The sequence below is a fragment of the Argentina anserina genome, chromosome 5, assembly GCF_933775445.1.
Source record: "Argentina anserina chromosome 5, drPotAnse1.1, whole genome shotgun sequence".
Taxonomy (NCBI): Eukaryota; Viridiplantae; Streptophyta; class Magnoliopsida; order Rosales; family Rosaceae; genus Argentina; species Argentina anserina.
In genome coordinates, this window is record NC_065876.1 from 1,822,220 (window position 1) to 1,843,313 (window position 21,094).

Below are 21,094 nucleotides of genomic sequence, written 5' to 3' on the forward strand. Positions count from 1 at the left end.
AGGTTTATCTGCACTGCATGTGAAAGATGAGATGCAGTTAGGTTGAGGCTTGGACATTTGCATGTGTCAAGTTTATTCCTCGCCTTGTAAATAATCGTGTGTAATTTGAGAAGCTGGCCTAAGAATTTGGCGTACCAAACTCTTGGTTGGCTTAGTTTATATGCTTCATGGGACTTGCATGCATTGTCATCTTAAATTATATTTTCAATGGAGAAGTGCAATCAGATGGCAGGCCAAGCTAGGAGCAAGAACAGTAGAACTTCCATTGATCGTAATCGAGTAAAGATTCTGTTGTGTGACCGGGACGCTGAAAGTTGTGAAGAGGTTTCAACACTACTGACAGAATGCTGTTATCAGGGTACTATAAGTTGATATTTTCTCTCTGCATTATATTTACAGCTACATATTTCTTATTGACTGAAACAGAATTTGAAGTAACTTCCCTAGTATTAAGTCTAGATACGCTGCAGGTTTATAAATACTACCTACTATGGTTATTCACCATCTGAAGTTTTTTCTTAGTCAGACAGTGAAGCTTTTCTGTAGAGAATGTTTTTGCAAGATTTTCAGGAGTAACTATGTTTCTAATGTGCCAGTAGCTTTCTGGGTTGATATCAATGGCTTCTTGAGTGTATTTAACTACTTAAATACATGATATTATATGTTTGTGTTATCACACGAGTACTGCTGGTATCAGGTTCCTTTTGTGTAACAGTAATTTCAGTTAGCTCAGCTGTGAAGGTTGTGGATGCTCTCAATGCAGAGTGGTCTTCAATTGATATCATACTTGTAGCATTGAACCTCCCACTAGAATCAAGCTCTGCGATGCTGAAGTATATCATGCAAGATAGACATTTCAAATGTATTCCAGTAATCAGTAAGCACCGTAATACTTTTCTGTTTTCAGTATCTCATATTTCTGGTATTCGAAAAATAACTCACTGCATCTCACCTTGTTGTTCTTCCAGTGGTATCAACAAACCATGAGTCCTCTTTTCTTCTGAATTTCTTGAGATTGGGGGCAACTGATTACCTGGTCAAGCCATTGTGCATCGATGAGATACTGAACTTGTGGATGCACAGCTGGAGGCAGCCTAAGGTACCCTGCATGTCTTTCATGCATCTACATTGATGTTCATGGATACATGTTTAGGTAGCTTTTGCAATACTGCATCACAACTTGAGACTATTCTAGCATTCCAAAGATCAGATTACTCTTGTTTCAGTTATAAAAATCTCTTTTAATTCATCTAGGCATCAGCTACAATATATACTTTGCAGAAACTCATCTTATCTGTGTAACTGTATGATCCAAATTGTGCTCGTATCTTTCAGAATGTGATCAAATAAGCCTCCCGTTGTAACCTACGTACAGTACTCAGTTTCATTGTTCATTCTTTTCCTCTCTTGTAGGTACTTGACTGGTTGCCACAGAACAACTTCCAAAGTTCAGGTGAAGAGAATAGCAATATATTCGTCTATAATGACACCAGCGAAGAGTTATTAGCGAATACGATGCAAACGTTGTGTGTATCCAAAAGGAACTAGAAAGGTTAGCTGAATTTTATATTGCAAGAACTGTAGCATATATGTGAAGTTATAAACTTTTAATCAAGGAAAAATCTGAAGAAAAAAAAAGAGTATATGCTTCATTAATATAATAAAATTCAAGGCCATCTCAGGTCTGATCACGAATGTTTACAAATTGTATAACATTATGATCTTTCATGTGCGAGATCTTACGTTATTTGTAGTCTCGGGAAATTTTTTTGGCCTCCAATTATGAGCACTTGTGTTAGGACCGGGCATAAAAAGTTCGAAAGGCATTAGTGATCAAACTACATAAAAAATTGCAGAACATACTTCAAGCAAATGAGCTAAGCACATCAAATGATTTCATTGATTGTGTCGCAACATTTCCCGGGTTAGTTTCATCCAACATCTCAATCGGTGTATAGCAAAATTACTCAAGAATACATTTGTAAGCGTTGTTCAGTGGGTCTTAAAGATTAATTTCTTTAATAAGTTCTCGAGAGTGTTATCAATAATATTTCTTGATATCATCCTAAAGAAATGTTAATTGTCATGCAATTAATATTCAACAGGTAACTATAGTATTGTAGCTATAGTACGTACCAAATATTCATCTCAATGTGCTATGACAATCACATCCGAATTGTGAGGTAAAGTCTTTGCTGTCTTGGGTATAAACATGCATGATCCATGTGCAGTGCCAAACTAAGATTTTGGTTAGCCAAGCAGACAGAAACTTTTGGTATACCAAACTTTGGTTGGCTGCTGCTGAATTGATTCCGTTTTGGATCTCCATCTTTATGTTAGCATTGTGTTTTGTTCTACTTTTGTTGATCTGGAATGGAGAGAGGTAAGTCGAGATCCACAGGAATGACAATGGCAGACATGTTGATTAGCCCTATTGCATTGTTCGAATTACAGACTTATGGAATATATAGGTACAAGAGCATATCTCTAGTCTAGATGCATGCATTCTCTAGTTGCTACTTCGTCTGTTTGCCCAGATGCAGAGTTGTGGATGCTATGAATTCCAAGTGATCGACCATTCTTTTGTCGATTCTCATTGGTAGTATCCAGAGCATCCACAACTTGTATGTGAGGAGGAAAATGTTGAAGCATGTAACGCTGGAAAGACATTTCCGATCGACCTATTACTGTGACCGGTTAGCCTCTTACTAAACTTTCCTTTGCTATTTCTTTCTTCTTTAATTTTCACTCTGCAAATCTCTTTGGTCGTGAGAAAATAAGAGGAAATTAAAAGAAGTAGAGAAGCTAGGAATTTGGAGTTCTTCGCTACATACACAGTACAGTTTAGAGATGAAATTTTAAGCTTGATTGGATAATCGAGCCACTTATCATACTAATGTTGGGAGTACGTTAATTGGGAAAAGGTTTCGGCACCGTACTAGTTACAGCTTGCAATTATTATCAGTGGAGCCTTAATACAGTTCCTTATTTTGTTCCATCGACTGATAACAAGTCTGGATTGGTTTTCCTGCTTTTCGTGTTGAGCCTGGGAGGTTGCAGATGCATGCTAGCTCTCAATGTTGAGCAATATGAGCAGCTTGCCTTTGATTTACATAATAGCGAGTACTATCTTTCTTATCTGCATATAATCTTTCGAATTCAGTTACCATAGTATTCTTACGATATTGTGCTCAAATTCGATCTTACCCAATTTACAGTACTTCAATGGAATATTTGATCTTTGTACTGATCTGTGATGATAGTCATCATCCGCATTTGTGTTTGTGTTGGCGCATGCTTAATATGGTACTCTTTGTTCATCTTTCTGTTTCTCTCTATTGGGTATGATCTTCCACAGAAGAACATCCTTAAAAACGTGACTATATATCCTAGCTGGTTTTAATCTGATGATTTCATCGATCAACGTACTAATGATTAATGAAGCCATAACTAACGGCAAAACTATATATATATATATATATATATATATATATGTATGTTTCCACCTCAGATGACACATATATGTGATGTGAATTGAAGACTTCTAACAGGAGGCAATGCCATGTTGTGTGCAACTATGCATCATCAATAAAGAATCAGCAGCCTTAGTTAGCTGATCATATTGATGCAGCTAATAGAAGTAAGAAAATCGGCGGTTTTCAACTTTTCATAATCAAATTGTAGCCTGGAAAATAAGCATTATTTCATCTGTGCGCGCAATCCTTCACTCTAGTCTATACTAGCTTGTTATTGTACTCAACCTGATTCTTTCAACTCATCTCTTGGCAAATTGTTCAACTGACTTTTCAAGGAAATAACAACGTATTACGATTAGTGGGGAAAATATTAACAGATGAAGATTAAATTCGAAGCGAAGCAATTAAATTTTGTTTAGTTTTTATGCGAAATTGAAACGTACAGGGTTTCATTTAGTTTGCAGATAAACACTGCATCACTCGCGCGAGAACTCGATCGATCTTATCATCCAATCAAATCTTTGACCTTCTAAACTTTAATGTATAATTAATCATGCATTGATCTAAGATGCAGCATGTTGGTTATTACACCATATAGGTCATACGGTCACAGATTTAAATCTCACCAGCACACCATGCGATTGTCGCTGCCTATAACAAAACCGTCATCCAATGAAAACATTATGCAGCAAAAATACTTATAGAGATCGAAGCAGTTCCAAACCGATCGAGCTTATGGATAGTTGAGAAACCTAGCTAGGTCTTGATCATGTGCCTTGTTTGGCAAGCCATAATGGAGGTCTTGGTCTAGCTCAGTTTGCACCTAATTCTAATTATGCATGTTTTTGGTGAGCATATACATGCGGCTCATCGATGTTCTCGAGTATTTTCGAAATAAATCATGTGCTTAAAATGTCGTCCATGCCCTAATTCCGGTAAGGGATGCGATTGGCACCGGAAATAAGTACCTTTCTGCAATCTATGTGTATACACTACTGATCTGGTTATCGATGTTCTCGAGTATTTTCGAAACAAATCATGTGCTTAAAATGTCGTCCATGCCCTAATTCCGGTAAGGGATGCGATTGACACCGGAAAATAAGTACCTTTTTCTGCAATCTATGTGTATACACTACTGATCAAACTAGATCTGCAATGATTAGCAACTGAATGAGCATCATTGACTCAATATAGTTGTAAATAACTAGATTTATAGATAAAAGAGCTTGAACTAGATATTGCATCATTATAATAAGGCAGCGAGGACTCTTATGATACTCGTACATTTGTAGTGATTTTTTTAGACTATATAAAGCACATACATTTTAGTAATGCCATATTTGTGTCATTTTAGCATGCATATTAAACAAAAGTTATATTTATCACGTTATACCTGCGTATAACATTTCCAAGAGTCGTCTTCTCATTTTTTTAGCACGATGATCGACAAGTTAAAATAAAAAGTAGAATGAATCGGAAACAACTAAAATGAGAGACGAAAATCCAATATGAGAACATTCACATTCACATAGTTGTTTACTTACCATATAAAATCAGAATAAGAATCAACGTAACAAAGAGATATTAATGTTCTTTACTTGTCATTCTATATTCACCACTGTCATTTGGTATGAAATTGTGTCATGAATCAGTTCTTGAGAATTAAACAAAAAAATTCTCACATTCCAAAGATTAATTCATCAAATTCTCTATTTTCATTTCAAGTAAATAAACGTGTCATGTCCAAATTCGTGAATACACCGCCTGCTCATTTTATATCAACATAATATTACCAAACTACTCTAGATTCGACACTTCAATTAGGATTACAGACTACTTCATCATTAGCAGGGGGTGCAGAAGATTTAGTTAAGTGCTAATTAGGACCTAACGATCCAATTTCGTTAATCATCCGTCCTTATTTTTGGTTCTTATCAATTATATTGAAATATACCAAACAATCCTAACCTCACCCTCTCAACCTTTTCTGCACTTTTCCCCTTTCCTTGTTCCTCATAGGTCCACGTCTCCACTCTCCCTAACCTGCGCTCCCTCCCCTCCCCCCGCGCACGTTAGCACCTCAGATATTATTACTATATTCCAAAAAGGTCCCCCTCTATAAATATCTCCCAAACTCTTCTCCCCCAAAATGGGTATAATTCTTTTCCTGGAATCCCCCGCTAACCTGCGCCGCTGGCCGGTGATCTAACCCTTGACCCCCCGCCCTATCTCCACCGTTGATCACTCACTCCTCTTCATCTTCTTCAGTTTGTAGTTTACCAGAGGCTCAGCTTAGCTCCTGTATGAAGTTTGGCGACGCTGACGTGGCGGCGGCGGTTGCTCGCTCGCTGTTGCGGTGTGTGAATGTGTGGACCGGGTTCGACTGAGGGAAATCGGAAGCCGTAGACCTAATTTTTCATCGGAGGTTACAGTCGATGGAGGTTTTATAGTGTTGGCTTTGCTTTGTGCTCGGGGTTTGGGGATTTGCTATGGATCATAAGGAGCTCAATTTGAACAAAGGACCGGAAAGTTGCGGCGGCTGTGGCGGTGGCGGTGGCGAGGGGTTTATAGATAGGAGCAAGGTGAGGATATTGCTCTGCGATAACGACGAGTCGAGCTCCGAAGAAGTGCTCAGGCTTCTTCTGAAATGCTCCTATCAAGGTTTGCTTTTACTATTTTGTTCATCATTATTTGCTATTTCTGGTTTTAAAATTGCCGGAAATTTATGAAGCTCAGATGGAAAATGTTAAAGATTAGTGTTTGTATATGTTGAGGAAATGGAAGTAAAAAAGTTATGAACAAAAGAAATGAAATCAAAGTTGAGTAGATAAGTAAGATAACTACCGAGATAAGCTGTTTGTGGATTTGTGATATATAGATGGATTAAGCATACACGATCTTTGTGTTTGTTCTTTTTTAAAGTGTCTATGTGTTTAAAATGTGTTAGATTTTGTTCGTGCATTAGTTTTGTGTGAAGAATGCGACTCATTTCATTTCAGTACAGTTTTTACTTGGCTTTTGTTTTTTTAAAGAGAATAGTTCCCTTTTTGGACCCCGTGGTTTGCGTGCCTTGTAAGGTGATGCTTGTGTTTCATGGTGTCTTATGATTGCTTTGCTTGACAGTCACTTCGGTCAAGTCTCCTCGGCAAGTGATTGATGCATTGAATGCAGAGGGGCCTGATATTGATATCATACTTGCTGAAGTTGACCTTCCAATGAGGAAAGGAACGAGGATGTTGAAGTATATCACACGACATAGAGAGTTGAGGCGGATTCCTGTGATTAGTAAGCAGTTCTCGTTCTAAAGGCTGATGTTTCATGAAAAATATGGTCTTTTAATGAACTACGGCTTAAATTGATCGTTGAACTTTTCTTCTTTGGTTAGTGATGTCGGCACAAGATGAGGTCTCTACTGTTGTTAAGTGCCTGAGGCTCGGAGCAGCGGACTATCTTGTAAAGCCTTTACGAACTAATGAGCTTCTAAATTTGTGGACACACACGTGGAGAAGAAGACACATGGTTTGTTTGCACAACTTTTTTATGTGCTTTTCTTTACACTGGTGTCTTAATCACCTCTTTCTCCAGTCAATCTTTTGCATTGCTTCATGCTGTATTCAAATTATTCTACTTAAAAAATGAGGGAAACACTGATTCATAGACACAATTCAGATGTCAGCAAGTTAGGAGTGAGCAATATATATGACTTGATGTTGTTTTAGAGCTATATAATGTCTCTTAGCTCAGTTTATAGGATTGGGTAGGCAGTAGAGCTGAAATATATGGTCTTTCTTTTGTAAAGCTAGTGACCTCTAAAGGTTCCGTTGATAAGTGATATCCATTTTCAAACTCCATATGTGCGAGTGATTTTAATGCTCTAGCATGTTACTGATGGCCATTATATGATGTTTCAGATCAGTATAACACTTTTTTACTGTATTTTTTTGGCAGCTTGGACTTGTAGAGAAGAATGTCTTTAGTTATGATTTTGATACAGTGGTATCAGATCCTAGTGATCCTAATACCAACTCATTCTCGGAGGATACAGAAGATAAGTCTCAGAAGAGTGCCGATCTAGAGGTTGTGTGTTACTTTATCATTGTCTTTTTTGAAAAGTATAAAAGAAAAGGACAAGTTTATTAGAATGTTAGATTTTGATTGCTCATTAAATAAGCAAGTATATCCGTTAAATGCGGGCCAATAGCTCTACAGACACTGGATCATTATCATCTAATAGCAGAATGTGAACTTGATATATGGTTTGAGTTCCTCTTAGGTGGCTGATTTTTAGACAGAACTAGAAACACAAAGAGAAGGAGAGCATTGTGATATCAAAGTACACGTATTAAGTTTCAAAATTTGAAAATTTAGATGCAATACTAAATGATGTCATGCTGAACCATGATGAACTGTACATGAGTAGCTTCTGAGCATGAAAAAGCATTTAAGGATTATGTATATATAATCAACTAAAGAGTAAGTTAAGTTTTCTTTATATTCAAGATTACTTACTAGCTACGGTAATAATACTGACTGAATGAATTTTGTATGCTTTCCTCCTTTTTCTTTTTTAAGTCTGTGGCTGCTGTTCTTGCTGCTGTGGAGTCTCCACTAGATGATCAACTAGAGTTTCAGAGTGATGTTCCAGAAATAAGTGACCGCCAAACTGGTGAGTCAATTATAACAATTTATGGGCTGCTTTTAAGTATGGATATCTTTAATCTCTGTTTCATAACAAAAGAAAAAAGAAAAAAAACAGTTGTTTGACAGTCAATTATTTAATTTCATATACTTTTTTTTTATATAATGAATTCATGTACCTTACTTAGTTTAGTTAAAACTTGAAAAAGCATGATTTTATCATGACAGTAACACGATATAGCAAATACTTCAATCTTACGATTTTGTTCTGGTAACTTTTCCTATTTGGAACTGATGTCAAAATTGTTCCTTCATGCTCAAGATTCCGTATAGCTTGTGTTCATTCAACTATTTGGTTAGAACATCTTTTTTAGTTAGATGTGATTTTATGCCGTTTTAGTTTCTTTGCTGGTGATCAGCCATTTGTAATGATTCAGTTTAATAATTGTCTTCTTGTAGTTTATGTATGGTCAGGATCCACTTGTTTTTTTTAAGTGAAACTTATGAGTTTTAATACTCTAATTATAATTGGAAAAAATGACATTGTTTGAAGGCTTCAAGTATTTTACTAACCATCATGTTGACCATCAAGTCTACCATTTGACTGTGGCCTTTCTTATCTTCCCTTTCTCTTCCAGAAGAAATGTATGAAATAAGAGTGTAAGATATTTTTCTCTCAGGTAGGGTTGTTTGTAGATATTGGATTGATATGACAAGGAGATGTTCTGTTATGCCAATGTTGTAAACATATTTTGTTATGTGTGGGCTGTAGGCCCAAGTGTGTATTATGTTCTATCATTAATTTGACCTCAGTGATGTGAGGACAAGTACAGAAAGACTTGTATGCAGTATGATATTCAACAACTCATTTTCATATCTGGCACGTGGGATAATCTGTTTCTGTGGTAATGTTCTGCAGGCAAGTTTTCATCAGGCCCAAAAAGGAGCGAATTAAAGATTGGGGGTTCATCTGCCTTCTTCACCTATGTGAAATTAAGCACTCTTGAAAACAACTCCCAAGTCTATATAAAGGATAATGGTGCTGAACGGTCAAGAGTAGAAGAGAAACAGCCAGCATTTAGTCAACAAGTGGTTCAAGAATCTTCCCAAGCAGATGGAAATGGAGAAGCATGGGAAAGCTATTCACAAGAAGATGAGTTTCCGACCAGTAATAGTATCCCTGATTCTCTTTCAGTGGAGAGGTCTTGCACCCCACCTGGATCAATGGAACTTCAGCATCAGAAGAATAATGAGGAAGACAGGTCCTCTCAAGTGCCTGAGCATCCAAGAAGTGAACCTAAACATGTTGCTTCTGGATTGCCTCCCCAGGCTTCATATCCGTACTATATGTCAGGGGTAGTCAATCAAGCTATGGGGTCATCATCGACACAAGTGTATCAAAAGAATCTGCATGAAATGCAAAAGAATCTGCATGGCATGCAAAATCATCCCACAGCTGCAATCATGCAACATTACAGTCATCTTCCACAATGCCCTCCTCATGTTAATGGGATGGCTCCGTTCCCCTACCATCCACTCGGTATATGCTTACAACCTGGTCAAATGCCTAACAATCATTCATGGCCATCCTTTGGAAACTCACCCTCTGGCGAAGTGAAATTAAACAAGGTTGACAGAAGAGAGGCAGCACTGATTAAATTTCGGCAGAAAAGAAAGGAGCGTTGCTTTGATAAAAAGATCAGGTATGTTAATCGGAAAAAGCTTGCTGAAAGGAGGCCTCGTGTACGCGGACAATTTGTGAGGAAGGTAAATGGTGTAGATGTGGATCTTAACGGGCAACCTGCTTCTCTTGATGATGAGGAGGATGATGAGGATGGGAAGGATGATGAGGAACTTGCCTGAAGGATTCCTCTCTGGAAGAGATTGATTCTCGATATCGAAGTCACCCATTGTTGAGGCGGAATAGTTTTCAGTTCCCAAGTGCAATAATTTCCTTATAGTTGTGGAAAGTTTGTTGAGGAAGTTCCTGCATCTTGGATTATTTGCTATTTGGATGATATCACTTGGTGCTGCACTTTCAAGTGAAGTGTCCTTAGAGCATCACCATATTGGATGGAGACATGGGGTTGATCAAGGGTGCAAACTTCTGGTTTAAATATCCATCAAGTTGAAGAGACTAGATCTTTTAAATGTATCCTTTTCTCCATTGTTGAGGAACAAAAAATTCAGCATGTGTCATTTTGAGCTCGTCAACTTTAAAATCCATTTTTTCGTTTCACCAAGAGTGCATAATTGCTTCTATTCATCTTGTATATTCAAAATTCTGTGTGATAAACAAGTAGATACATCACCCATGACAGAAAAATCTGGAAAATGAAATGTATAGCATAGGAAGAGAAATTATTACATAACGTACAAACTAGTATTGAAATAAGACATGGCAGGACAGTAAGCCTAGTGTGATATCTTCAAGTAAAGAACAAGCAGGATTGCAAGGACGAGAACTCCTACTATGGAACCCATGATCCATTTGTTCCTGCTTAGTTTTCTTGTCATGGCTACCAGTACCTTCTTACTCTTGGTAATAGTTTCATCCACACCATGCAACTGTCAAATCCAAAGGAAGAAGTACGTAACACATCATTTACGACTTTACAGAAGCTAACAACACATGAACCACTGGGTTTCTGTGTGCCATACGAAAAGGAGAAGCTAGAAAACATACAGTGTTACTAGCATGCAAAAGAGACTGGCGTTGTTGATGCAAGTCTTGGAGGATTGAAACACCAAGCTCCTCTGTTTCCAGCGCTGTTCTTCTACTTGCCTTGATTCTATCACTTGACTGGTTTATTCTTTCTGTTCCCATCAACAACCTCCCTCTTTGATCATTCGAGGCCTGCTCGTAATGGAACACATACAAATTATAAACTCATCACAACAATACACAGATACATAGGAAGAGGGAAAAGTTATACCGTCAATGTATCTGCTTCTCTAGACTCCAACAACTCGTCTCGAGCTGAATGACTGATATCTGGTGCTGTGATTCTCTTAACTTGGCTCTTCAACTTGTTCAAATCGGTTTTATATTCTCTCACTTTGGCAAGCAGCGGCGCCTTCACACTCGGCTGCAGACTCCTTGCCTCGAGGTCCATCTTCCTAATCTGATGAGCATTTGCATTACAGCAGACCATTAAAGTCCAACATCACAATGCACAGAAAGTCAGAAACAAACACATATATAACAGATGGACATATATAAGGGTGCAACATTACCAAATCATCAGCTTCATCCAATGCAGCTTTTATCTCTGCAGTTCTCTGCTCCCTTTGTTCTGCAAAACAAGGATTCACACAACCACCACCTTATTCTTAATGCACATTCCGAGTCTCTCGTAGCCTATCAATCCAACATATACATATATATATATATATATATATATATATATATATATATATCCTTGAATTACCAATGGATGCATGAACGTGACGCATCAACCACAGCACAAAAAAATGAATGAAATATAATTAATATCAGAGACGTTTACCTCCATCGACGATGATGGTGGGTGTGCATTTGTTTGAGAGATTGACGGAGAGCTCGCAGTAATGGTGTTCGTAGCCCTCAAATACATCACTCATCGTTCCAGATCGTAATTCCACCAACTATGAGCAACACGAATGATATTAAAATTGAATCGGTGGTCGATCGAAGAATTGCTATGTCGTTGAAATCTTCTAAATTGCAGAACTGCATGGAAACAAAAACTAGAAGAATCAAGGAATTAGTTTGTCATGCTCCGTGAGTTCTTTGTATATTATTACACCATGTTTGAGGAACTTTATGGGAAGACACTTAGCAATCAACAAATTCTCTAAAATATGTGTTTATACATTTAATTTCTTTGGTTTAACTCATATTCTATAGTTTTGTCACTTTTGTGTTTAATGCCTTGGTTGATATTATATATGTTTTTAGTTATCGACGAAAGTATACTGTATATGTTTTTATCGTACTTAATGAATTTTTTTTCATGAGTGTGCTTGTGAATGTTTTTTAGATTTTTAAGTAAAATTTAGTAAACGGTGTAGCTATTACACAAATTCACCAAAAGAATTGAAAGATTTATCAAAACAACATCTACAGTGATGGAGCTTGCAGTCTTATATATAACTAACAATTAAGATCATAATCATGACAATTAGATAAAAAAATTAAAAATTAATATGGGAAGTGAATCCAAATAAGAAGGGGACAAGCAGTAAAAACATAACACATGGGGGTACATGGGGATGAGAGTTTGGGACAGGCTTTTCAAATTGATCTTGTGGGTCCCCCTGGATCAAACATGAGGGACACCATCTCATCTGACCTGACCCGACCTGATCCAGTGATCCCATCTTCACATTAAAATTAAGAAACCAAAGTTTACATAGTTTTTGGAGGATGGTTTTTCCTCACGCGCTTTGTGAGGGTGTGGGAATAGAGAGCCGCCTTCACACGACGGTGGATTGGCCGCACATGAGTCAGAACTCAGAAACTTCGGAGGAATTTGCAGTCACATGTCAAAGCAAACCGGCCCGGCAGCCGTCAAGTGCAGAACAGACCTGAGCCAGTTCGAGCTTTTGACTCCGTTGCTCAAACACACGCTTAATATTACTATAAAAGAGAAAAATAATTGTACGGCCTCTGTGAATCATTTACAACTACATTATTCTACAATTTTTTTAAAAAATCGGGTAAAATATATCACACTAGTATGTCATAGTACGTATTTCACAAGTGTTTTATTTGGTTTGCTTATTTGTGATCTCAAAGTTTGTCTAAAATTGAACATTGCTGCCTCAATATGAACTTTATACTGATGATATGCAATTAGCAATGTGTACTAGCCTTTTGTGTGGCTCTGGCCTTAATTTTTTCAGTTCATTATGAACTAACATTTTCCCTTGATAAAAGCATTTGTAAACAAAGAAACCTAAGTTTTGTTTTGTGGCAATGTCAATCATATGACCTATCCCAAAAAGTAACGTCACTTTCAAAACCCAACAACAAATTTTATCAAAAAAAGGAAAAAGAGGAAATGAATTCAACTTCAACCTCAAAGGAAAAAATGAACTTCAAGCTGACTAAAAGCATAAATCATCTTTTCACAAAAGGAAGTGATGCAACTAATCAACCTATTAGGTTAAAAAACAAAATTTCCCATGAAGCATCCAAATCTGAATAATGCAAACTTTAATCCAATAAAACTACTTTAGGTTAAAAGACACGCACACATTTGAAAAAGAAAATTAACCACTAAGGCACTAAGCTACAATGCACCCGGGCCCGAATAGTTCCAAATCAGATCCAACCCCATTTGGGCCTATTAATAATTCAAAGTCCCCTATTTAGGACAAATCAAAATCAAAATATTTACAGATCAGACAACGATATTAGAAAAATAAATATGAAATTAAGAATAAGAAGCATATAAACCCCCCACGACGTGGACACATGTCTTAAGCACTCTCTCATTTTCCTTCTTAATCTCCACAGCGCAGACCTCCACCTCCCTCCCCCGCCATGCCCACCGCCACCTCCGCCCTCTCTCTCTAGGGTTTTACTCCCCCCTTCTTCTCGTTCTCTCTCTTCAGCTAAAGACTTTATTTTTGGATCATAAATGGGCCAGGACAGCTTCGTAGCCGCCCAGAAGCGCACCTCCAGCGGCGGCGGCGGCCTCCCCACCACCGCCGCCAGAGCAGCCCGCCCCGCCCTCCCGCGCGGCCGCCAGATCCAGAAGACGTTCAACAACATCAAAATCACCATCCTCTGCGGCTTCGTCACCATCCTCGTCCTACGTGGCACCATCGGCGTCGGCAACCTCGGCAGCTCCGAGGCCGACGCCGTGAACCAGAACCTCATCGAAGAGACCAACCGGATCCTCGCCGAGATCCGGTCCGACTCCGACCCCGACGAGTTCATCAACGGCACCCAGATCACCGCCAACCCGAACGCGACGTACACGCTCGGCCCCAAGATCGGGAATTGGGACTCCGAGAGGCGCCGGTGGCTTCAGTCCAACCCGGAGTTTCCGAGCTCGGTGAACGGTAAGCCTCGGGTCTTGTTGGTCACCGGGTCGCCGCCCAAACCCTGTGACAACCCGATTGGGGATCATTATCTGTTGAAGTCTATAAAGAACAAGATTGATTATTGTAGGCTTCATGGGATTGAGATTGTATATAATTTAGCTCATTTAGATATGGAGCTTGCCGGTTACTGGGCTAAGTTGCCACTCATTAGGAAGCTGATGCTTTCGCATCCCGAGGTGGAGTGGATTTGGTGGATGGACAGTGATGCAATGTTTACTGACATGGTGTTCGAGATCCCATTGCATAAGTATGATAGGCACAATCTGGTTATACATGGCTATCCGGACTTGCTGTTTGATCAGAAGTCGTGGATTGCGCTGAACACGGGGAGTTTCTTGTTTAGGAACTGCCAGTGGTCTTTGGATTTGCTTGATGCTTGGGCGCCGATGGGGCCCAAGGGGCCGATTAGGGAGGAGGCCGGGAAGGTCTTGACAGCGTATTTGAAGGGGAGGCCGGCGTTTGAGGCGGATGATCAGTCTGCATTGATATATTTGTTGCTGTCACAGAAGGATCTGTGGATGGAGAAGGTGTTTGTGGAGAATTCGTACTATTTGCATGGGTATTGGGCTGGATTGGTGGATCGGTATGAGGAGATGATAGAGAAGTATCATCCCGGGTTGGGGGATGAGAGGTGGCCGTTTGTGACACATTTTGTGGGTTGCAAGCCTTGTGGGAGTTATGGGGATTATCCAGTGGAGAGGTGCTTGAGCAGCATGGAGAGGGCTTTTAATTTTGCCGATAACCAGGTGCTTAAGCTTTATGGGTTTAGGCACAGGGGCTTGTTGAGCCCTAATATCAAGAGGATCAGGGAGGAGTCTGCCACCCCCCTGGAGTCTGTCGATCAGTTTGATATTCGGCGGCATCCAGTGCAGGGTGGATCACACAGCTAGTGAGTAAAACATTTTCAGTGTGTGATAATTGATAGGTAATGATGTAACACATCACTTAAAAAACAGACTTAAATTTGATAACAGTTCATCTTTACTTGTATTTGTTTGTTCTGTTGTCTTTCTACCTTGTTTTGAGCTTCCAAGAACAATAGAGTAGAATTCTTTCACAGTCTTGAAACCATCATTGTATCGTGTTCGAGTAATCCTTAAAGGAATTACATTTATTTATTGCAGCATATTTTCTTATGTCATACTTTCTTTTCTACTGTGGAGCTGAAATTAAGATGAAAACTTTAGATGTAGGGTTCATTGACTTAGGCATGTCGGTAGTAGATAGAAGAGAAGAGAGACTTGTTGTATCCTAGATGAAGTAACTTTGAAGTTTGGTGTTCAGAAAGTTGCTAACTTCCTTTGTAAGTTTCTGCATTGGAAAATGTCCGTTTCTGCATCCCGGATTCTAACAAGCCATGCAAAGTGTGGATGGTAGTTCAATATTGCCTGCAATAGTGCTTAAGTAAGCAACAAGCTGTACGAAGTTGTTTATACTTTATACTATATCTAATTCAAGCTTTTTTGAGATTCCATGAATGCATCACCTAGGCTTATTAGTGGTATCCATATCCTTATTCACAAGTGCATTTCATATTGAATTAATAATAGTGAAGTCTCATTTTCTGCATGATGATATGAAGGTTTCCTGCTTCAACAAGTTGTTGTATCCCACTCCTTGCTTTTTAGAGTCTTCAGGGTTTCATTCCTTTTGTTTCCGCATACTGTTGTAATGGTTTGTGTAACAAGTTTGGGTTATTATTGGTAGGAAAAGTACATTCAGCATTCCCATTTTTAAATATATTTGAAAGCATCAGTTACTGAATCATCTTATTCCTGCTAATTCGATTTGCATTGTGTTGCAATCTTTGCTTTTACATGCATGCATTAAATTAGAGCAAAGCCTACCTGTCTGATGCTGATATATGGTAATTCAGTAGCAGCTGTAAACCTGTGAAATACACTGTAGATATTTGGTTCGATTTGAAAATAGTGGTTTTTGATTAATAAGTACTGTCTTTATCGTGTGAAAGAGCTTCAAGTAACTCATCAGTAATTGGATGTTGCGAGTCTAAATTACATTTGCAGGCTCTAGCTGTTACAAGCTGTTTCCCTTGGATGGATGGAAAGTCTTTAATCTGAGATTCTGAGCTATTGATTGTGATTGTGATTGTGAGATATTAAAATAGATCTTGGTGAGAAGTAGGTTAAGAAGTCCTGCTTGACAGGCCACTATGGCCTCCTTTTCCTCATATATTTTATTTTCAAGGTTAAAACATGAACACAAAAATAGGCAAAACTAATCAACAAAATTAGCCAAGGGACAGACAAACACAATGAAATATTTCGTAAAAAGACTCTGCATGTAGCAATCAATAAAATGCGTTTGAAATGTGCATACTACAAATCTCCGCAGACTAATTGGCTAGTTCTAAATTGACCGCATGTCATGATTCTCATCACAAAATGATTTGTCATTCCTTTTCTGTTCTAGAGGGTTTTGACTAAAGAATATAACAAATTATTTTCTTATTAACCAAAAAAAAACAAATTATTTTCTTAAATGAAACATTATTTGTGTATGAAGAGGTTAATTCACACGATTGACTAACATGAGATCAGAGCCGTTAAAAAATGTGATTACCAAGTGAGAGCTAATTTAAAGTTTGTAAACACTAAACACCAAAACTTATCACAGAAATTTCAGAGAGTAAATAATGGAGGGCGAAAACCTATTCAATCCAGAAGGCTTGGAATTCAAGAAGAAGAAGAAGAAGAACAAGTGGTCAATGGTTGCCATCAGAGACTCCAATTCCTCCTCCATTTTCCCTCCAATTAATCACGAAAACCTCCACCTCCCAACCTCCCCCTCACTCTCCTCTTCTTCCTCCTCCTCGCTCTCCTCCTTTTCGCCCTCTGATTCCGACGAGTCCGGCCCGGTCCCGCCCAAGAAGAACCCCGATGCCCGCGTCAGCAAATGCGGCGAATCGAGGAGCTGGGCGGGTTTCGGGTTTGGGCTTCTGCGTGCTAGGGTTTTGGGGATTGCGTGGGGTAAAGCTTGGAGCTTTGGTTGTGGGGTGAGCGTTGTGGCGGCGATGTTTGTGGTGTGCTCGTTTTACTTGCGAGCGAGGCAGAGGCGGTATCGGAGGCGCTGCGATTTGGTTATCAAAGAGAGAGATGAGGTTTGGCTCTGGTGTTTTGTTGTTGCACACCAAGTGTTCGATGTGTTGCCTCTGTCGGCTTTTCTGAATTAGCATTGGTCTAGATAGTAATAGAAATTTAAAGCATTCTGCGAATTAGATTCATCCTGGTTTGATTTTCGGCATTGCTTGTTTGATAATTTGTGAAAGATTCTAGCTTTAATCTAGTGTATGTGCTGCATTGTTGTGTTATACTATTGATTTGGAAGAAGCTTTTATACTTGCATTGTTGTGTTTTTGTATGCTGTCGCATTACTGAAGTTTGATTTTGTAATGTGTAGAAAATTAATAAGCTGCTGCACCAAATCGCGCAAATGAATGAAGTACTGGTAGCTCGGCATAGAGTTCTGGCTTCCAAGCTGGCTGATTGACTGAAGACAATGTAGTGCTTTTTTGAATTAGGGAGGATCAGTTCAATAGTGGAGGTGAAAGGAAGTTGCAGACTCTTGTATAGATGCCTGTGGATTGGTCAGAACAGAACTGGCTGTAATGGGATTCCGATTTCTGCAATTGGCTCTGTGGATTGCAATATCGAGTTGAAGGAGTAAATAGGGAACCGCAAGCACCAGTGTGAAATCTCTAAACAATTGGATGGACAAAAGGGGATGCAAGAAATTGCTGAAGCAGAAGGTCTGGCGCTCAAGCTTCCGAGTTTGGTACATGAATGGAGAGACGTGCAATGATGTTCATGATATATGTCAGTCACAGTCTTAGTGGTTTGCTTGTATATTAGTAGTTTTAGTACATGGTTCCATGTCCTGTTGATTCTTTAGCATTGATTAAACTATAGTTTAATAAAGTCTAAGCTATGGATAGAGCTATATGGTGCAGAAATTTGTTTATTGTTTTCAGTGATATTCTGGGTTAAACTTGTGTATCTACTTCCTCATGAAATCATGATATATACAGAAGTACGGTACGTTATATAGAGAACAAAAGCCAATGCTATTGACTACTCACTCCAAAGGGGTATGATAAACCAAGAGGACCTATCTACAAGCTAATTACAAAGCTCACAAACATAACTGAATCAATCACACAACTAATGCAGAGAGGTAGCTCTTCAACCCAAGAAAATGGAAAAGTGTAAGCAGTGAATTTGGAATGGTGCCCAGTTACCGCCCTTGCACATTCATTTGAGAAAACAAGGAAGAACTACCAGCTGTGACTACAGAGTCCTCACTCATTGCACCACTAGCCGCAGAGCCATCCTTTGAATTTGTTTCATCTTTCGCACTTGCTTTATCCAAAGAAATGAGACTCGAAGTGTTGTCTTCCGGAGCATCCATCTGCGAGGCTGTCTCTTGAAGCTGGAAAGCATACTCCAAGTTCCACAGCACATCTCCCATGCTTGGCCTATCGACACCATACTCAGCGAGGCATTTCTCTGCAGCTTCTACATACTTCTTCAGCGCACCAGCGTTGATGGAGCTAGCGATTTTAGGGTCAACAATCTTCTCAATCATGCCCTTCCTATGCCACTGCATTGCCCACTCGGCCAAACTCACCTGCTCTCTTGGCAGAGTGGGGCATATAACCGGCCTTGCACACAATGCCTCGAAAAGAACCACCCCGAAAGAATACACATCGGATTTCTCAGTGAGCTGCTGCCTCCTGAAGTACTCAGGATCAAGATAACCAAAACTTCCCTTCACTGCTGTGCTGACATGGGTTTGTTCCAACGATGGAGCAGCTTTTGACAGTCCAAAATCAGCTACCTTCGCAACGAAATTCTCATCTAGGAGAATATTCGTCGTCTTGACATCACGATGGATAATGCCTTGTGCTGCACCAGTATGCAGGTAATGCAAACCGCGAGCAGCACCAATGCAAACCTCCAGCCTTTGTTTCCATGACAATGAAAGATAGTTCGAGCCGTAGAGGTGGTCTCGAAGAGGTCCATTAGCCATGTACTCATACACCAGTATCATCTCATTATTCTCGTCACAAAATCCAATCAGTGAAACAAGGTGGCGATGCCTTAGCTTGGAGAGCATGTCCATTTCTGTCCTGAACTCATTGATGCCTTGCTCAGAGTTGGGGTTCCCTCGTTTGACAGCGAGCTTAGTACCATCTTCCAACACCCCAAGGTACACTTTTCCGAACCCCCCAACACCGATCACTTCCTTCTCATCCCAATTTTGAGTTGCAGCTTGTAACTCGGCGAAAGTGAATGACCGGCCGTAGAGAGTGGAAGAGAAATAAGTTGAGTAACCACTCTTGCTCTTGCGTGAACCGAAAATGCTGTTTGTTCTTCTAGAACTACTCTTACTTGATTTGGAGAACAAGCTAGAGTTACCGGAATGAATAGGTAGCAACCATGATGAGAAGCTATCTTTCTTTTCCCATCCTTGAGGTCTCCTTTTCCACCTTATATAAACTGCGCCAACTAAGAACATTGCCGTCACTCCCATCCCCAATCCCACGCCTGCAGCTATTTTTAGTGTCTTTGATGATTCCACTGGCCCCTTGTATTTCCCATCGACGGCGAAAAGTCCATCCAAGCTTTCTGCTACATTGCTCAATTTCAAGACTTCCACTCCATTAAGTAGTCCATCGTGAGTCCCGGACTGAGTAGTGCCGGGACCAATCTGAATGTGGATGGTGTTGTTTAAGCTTGAGACCGCCGTGGAATTGAGCAGAAAGTCTTTGTAGAAAGCAGTGGATAGCCCGCCTGTTAGTGAAGAGAGATCAATGTTGGAGACAGCCACCATGCCATTGATGTACACATTGAAGTACAACATATTGAGGGTGTTGCTCACAATGTCACAGAAATGTAACCTGACCAAGTAGGAGAAGTCCTCCTCAACACTCAACTTCCAACTGAGGTTGAAGTTCTGGTTGTTTGTCAAAGAATCCTGCATGTGTTGAGCAGTTGCATAGACCCAACTCGGCGCAATCAACAAGTTAGCGCCACTCTTGGGATACTTGATGGTATTTGGAGCCACTGACACGTTTTGAGACCCTTGTGGAAATGCATTGTATGCAGTGTCTGGCTCCCAAGTCCTTGACAATGTGTCATTTTGAGGCGATATCAATGGCCCTCCAACGTTTAGCCGGTACCGGATTTGGAAAGCGTAGTTTTGCAAGCCTGGGAAGTCTCCGGCTATGGGAACAGTGGTGGCAGTGTCATTAAAAATAGAGTCAGGAGCAGAGACAACCTCAATGGCATTGACAAAAGCGATGGAGTGCTTCTTTGGTCGGAAATGTAGAGAAAATCTGTTGTCCGAAACATTGAAAAGGTATTCTTTGAACACCAACGTGGCTTTGTCCGAGGCAGAAAAGTCATGCAGGAGAACGTACTTGTCTGTCTGCACCGAGAAAACTGCGTCGGAAAGGTTGTATGTCTGGTGTGGAAGAGGATAGAAGTATAGGCGAATCCAATGGCGGCCGGGCTTGTTAATGTGGAATGTATACTGAGATTGCTCGGAGAAAATCCTCGCCGTTTGAAACAGAACTTTTGAATCAGGTGGAACAGATGAAGAGACATTGGCATTGATGGAGTCAGCTGAAGCCTTGAAGTCCTCATTTGTGGACAAGAGGTCAGCTGTTTCACGGTCCGATTTGAATGTCCTGCCATCAGGGAGCTTGGCTTGTTGAGGAGCGCCACAATCGATGAGGAAGTTATCAGGAGGATTGAATGTCAATGTAGCAGAAGCATTTGCATGGCCTTTGGCCGAGACAATGTGCATGAGATTGTTAAAGAATGTGAATAGGAAGACAAAAAGGAAAAGAAAAAAGAGGG

General features: G+C 39.7%; 6 protein-coding genes across 7 annotated transcripts; 4 read left to right on the forward strand and 2 right to left on the reverse strand.

Moving 5' to 3' along the window:
* Window positions 1-813: 813 nt before the first annotated feature.
* LOC126793826 (two-component response regulator-like PRR1) lies at window positions 814-1,559 on the forward strand. The gene is made up of 3 exons (XM_050520455.1): window positions 814-877; window positions 969-1,099; window positions 1,414-1,559. The coding sequence occupies exons 1-3, from the start codon at window positions 826-828 to the stop codon at window positions 1,546-1,548; spliced, it is 318 nt and encodes a 105-aa protein (XP_050376412.1). The 5' UTR covers window positions 814-825; the 3' UTR covers window positions 1,549-1,559.
* A 4,084-nt stretch (window positions 1,560-5,643) lies between these two features.
* On the forward strand, window positions 5,644-10,351 carry LOC126793259 (two-component response regulator-like APRR1). Its single transcript, XM_050519718.1, has 6 exons — window positions 5,644-6,137; window positions 6,600-6,761; window positions 6,862-6,995; window positions 7,425-7,553; window positions 8,049-8,142; window positions 9,034-10,351. Exons 1-6 carry the CDS (start codon window positions 5,966-5,968, stop codon window positions 9,975-9,977), a joined length of 1,635 nt encoding a protein of 544 aa, XP_050375675.1. The 5' UTR covers window positions 5,644-5,965; the 3' UTR covers window positions 9,978-10,351.
* Window positions 10,352-10,529: 178 nt separating this feature from the next.
* On the reverse strand, window positions 10,530-11,735 carry LOC126793261 (vesicle transport v-SNARE 13-like). Of its 2 annotated transcripts, none has more exons than XM_050519722.1 (5): window positions 11,624-11,735; window positions 11,352-11,410; window positions 11,051-11,239; window positions 10,801-10,971; window positions 10,530-10,682 (listed from the first exon to the last, which is right to left on the reverse strand). In XM_050519722.1, exons 1-5 carry the CDS (start codon window positions 11,715-11,717, stop codon window positions 10,530-10,532), a joined length of 666 nt encoding a protein of 221 aa, XP_050375679.1. In that variant the 5' UTR covers window positions 11,718-11,735. The 2 variants fall into 2 exon arrangements, with proteins under 2 accessions (XP_050375679.1, XP_050375678.1); XM_050519721.1 differs by having other exon boundaries at window positions 11,618-11,717.
* A 1,850-nt stretch (window positions 11,736-13,585) lies between these two features.
* LOC126793260 (probable xyloglucan 6-xylosyltransferase 5) lies at window positions 13,586-15,336 on the forward strand. Its single transcript, XM_050519720.1, has one exon. The coding sequence runs from the start codon at window positions 13,742-13,744 to the stop codon at window positions 15,098-15,100; it is 1,359 nt and encodes a 452-aa protein (XP_050375677.1). The 5' UTR covers window positions 13,586-13,741; the 3' UTR covers window positions 15,101-15,336.
* A 1,529-nt stretch (window positions 15,337-16,865) lies between these two features.
* On the forward strand, window positions 16,866-18,216 carry LOC126795118 (uncharacterized). Its single transcript, XM_050521940.1, has 2 exons — window positions 16,866-17,331; window positions 17,631-18,216. Exons 1-2 carry the CDS (start codon window positions 16,867-16,869, stop codon window positions 17,718-17,720), a joined length of 555 nt encoding a protein of 184 aa, XP_050377897.1. The 5' UTR covers window position 16,866; the 3' UTR covers window positions 17,721-18,216.
* A 248-nt stretch (window positions 18,217-18,464) lies between these two features.
* Window positions 18,465-21,041, reverse strand: LOC126793912 (probable receptor-like protein kinase At5g61350). The gene is made up of 2 exons (XM_050520542.1): window positions 19,636-21,041; window positions 18,465-19,593 (listed from the first exon to the last, which is right to left on the reverse strand). The coding sequence occupies exons 1-2, from the start codon at window positions 21,039-21,041 to the stop codon at window positions 18,465-18,467; spliced, it is 2,535 nt and encodes an 844-aa protein (XP_050376499.1).
* Between the last annotated feature and the right edge of the window lie 53 nt (window positions 21,042-21,094).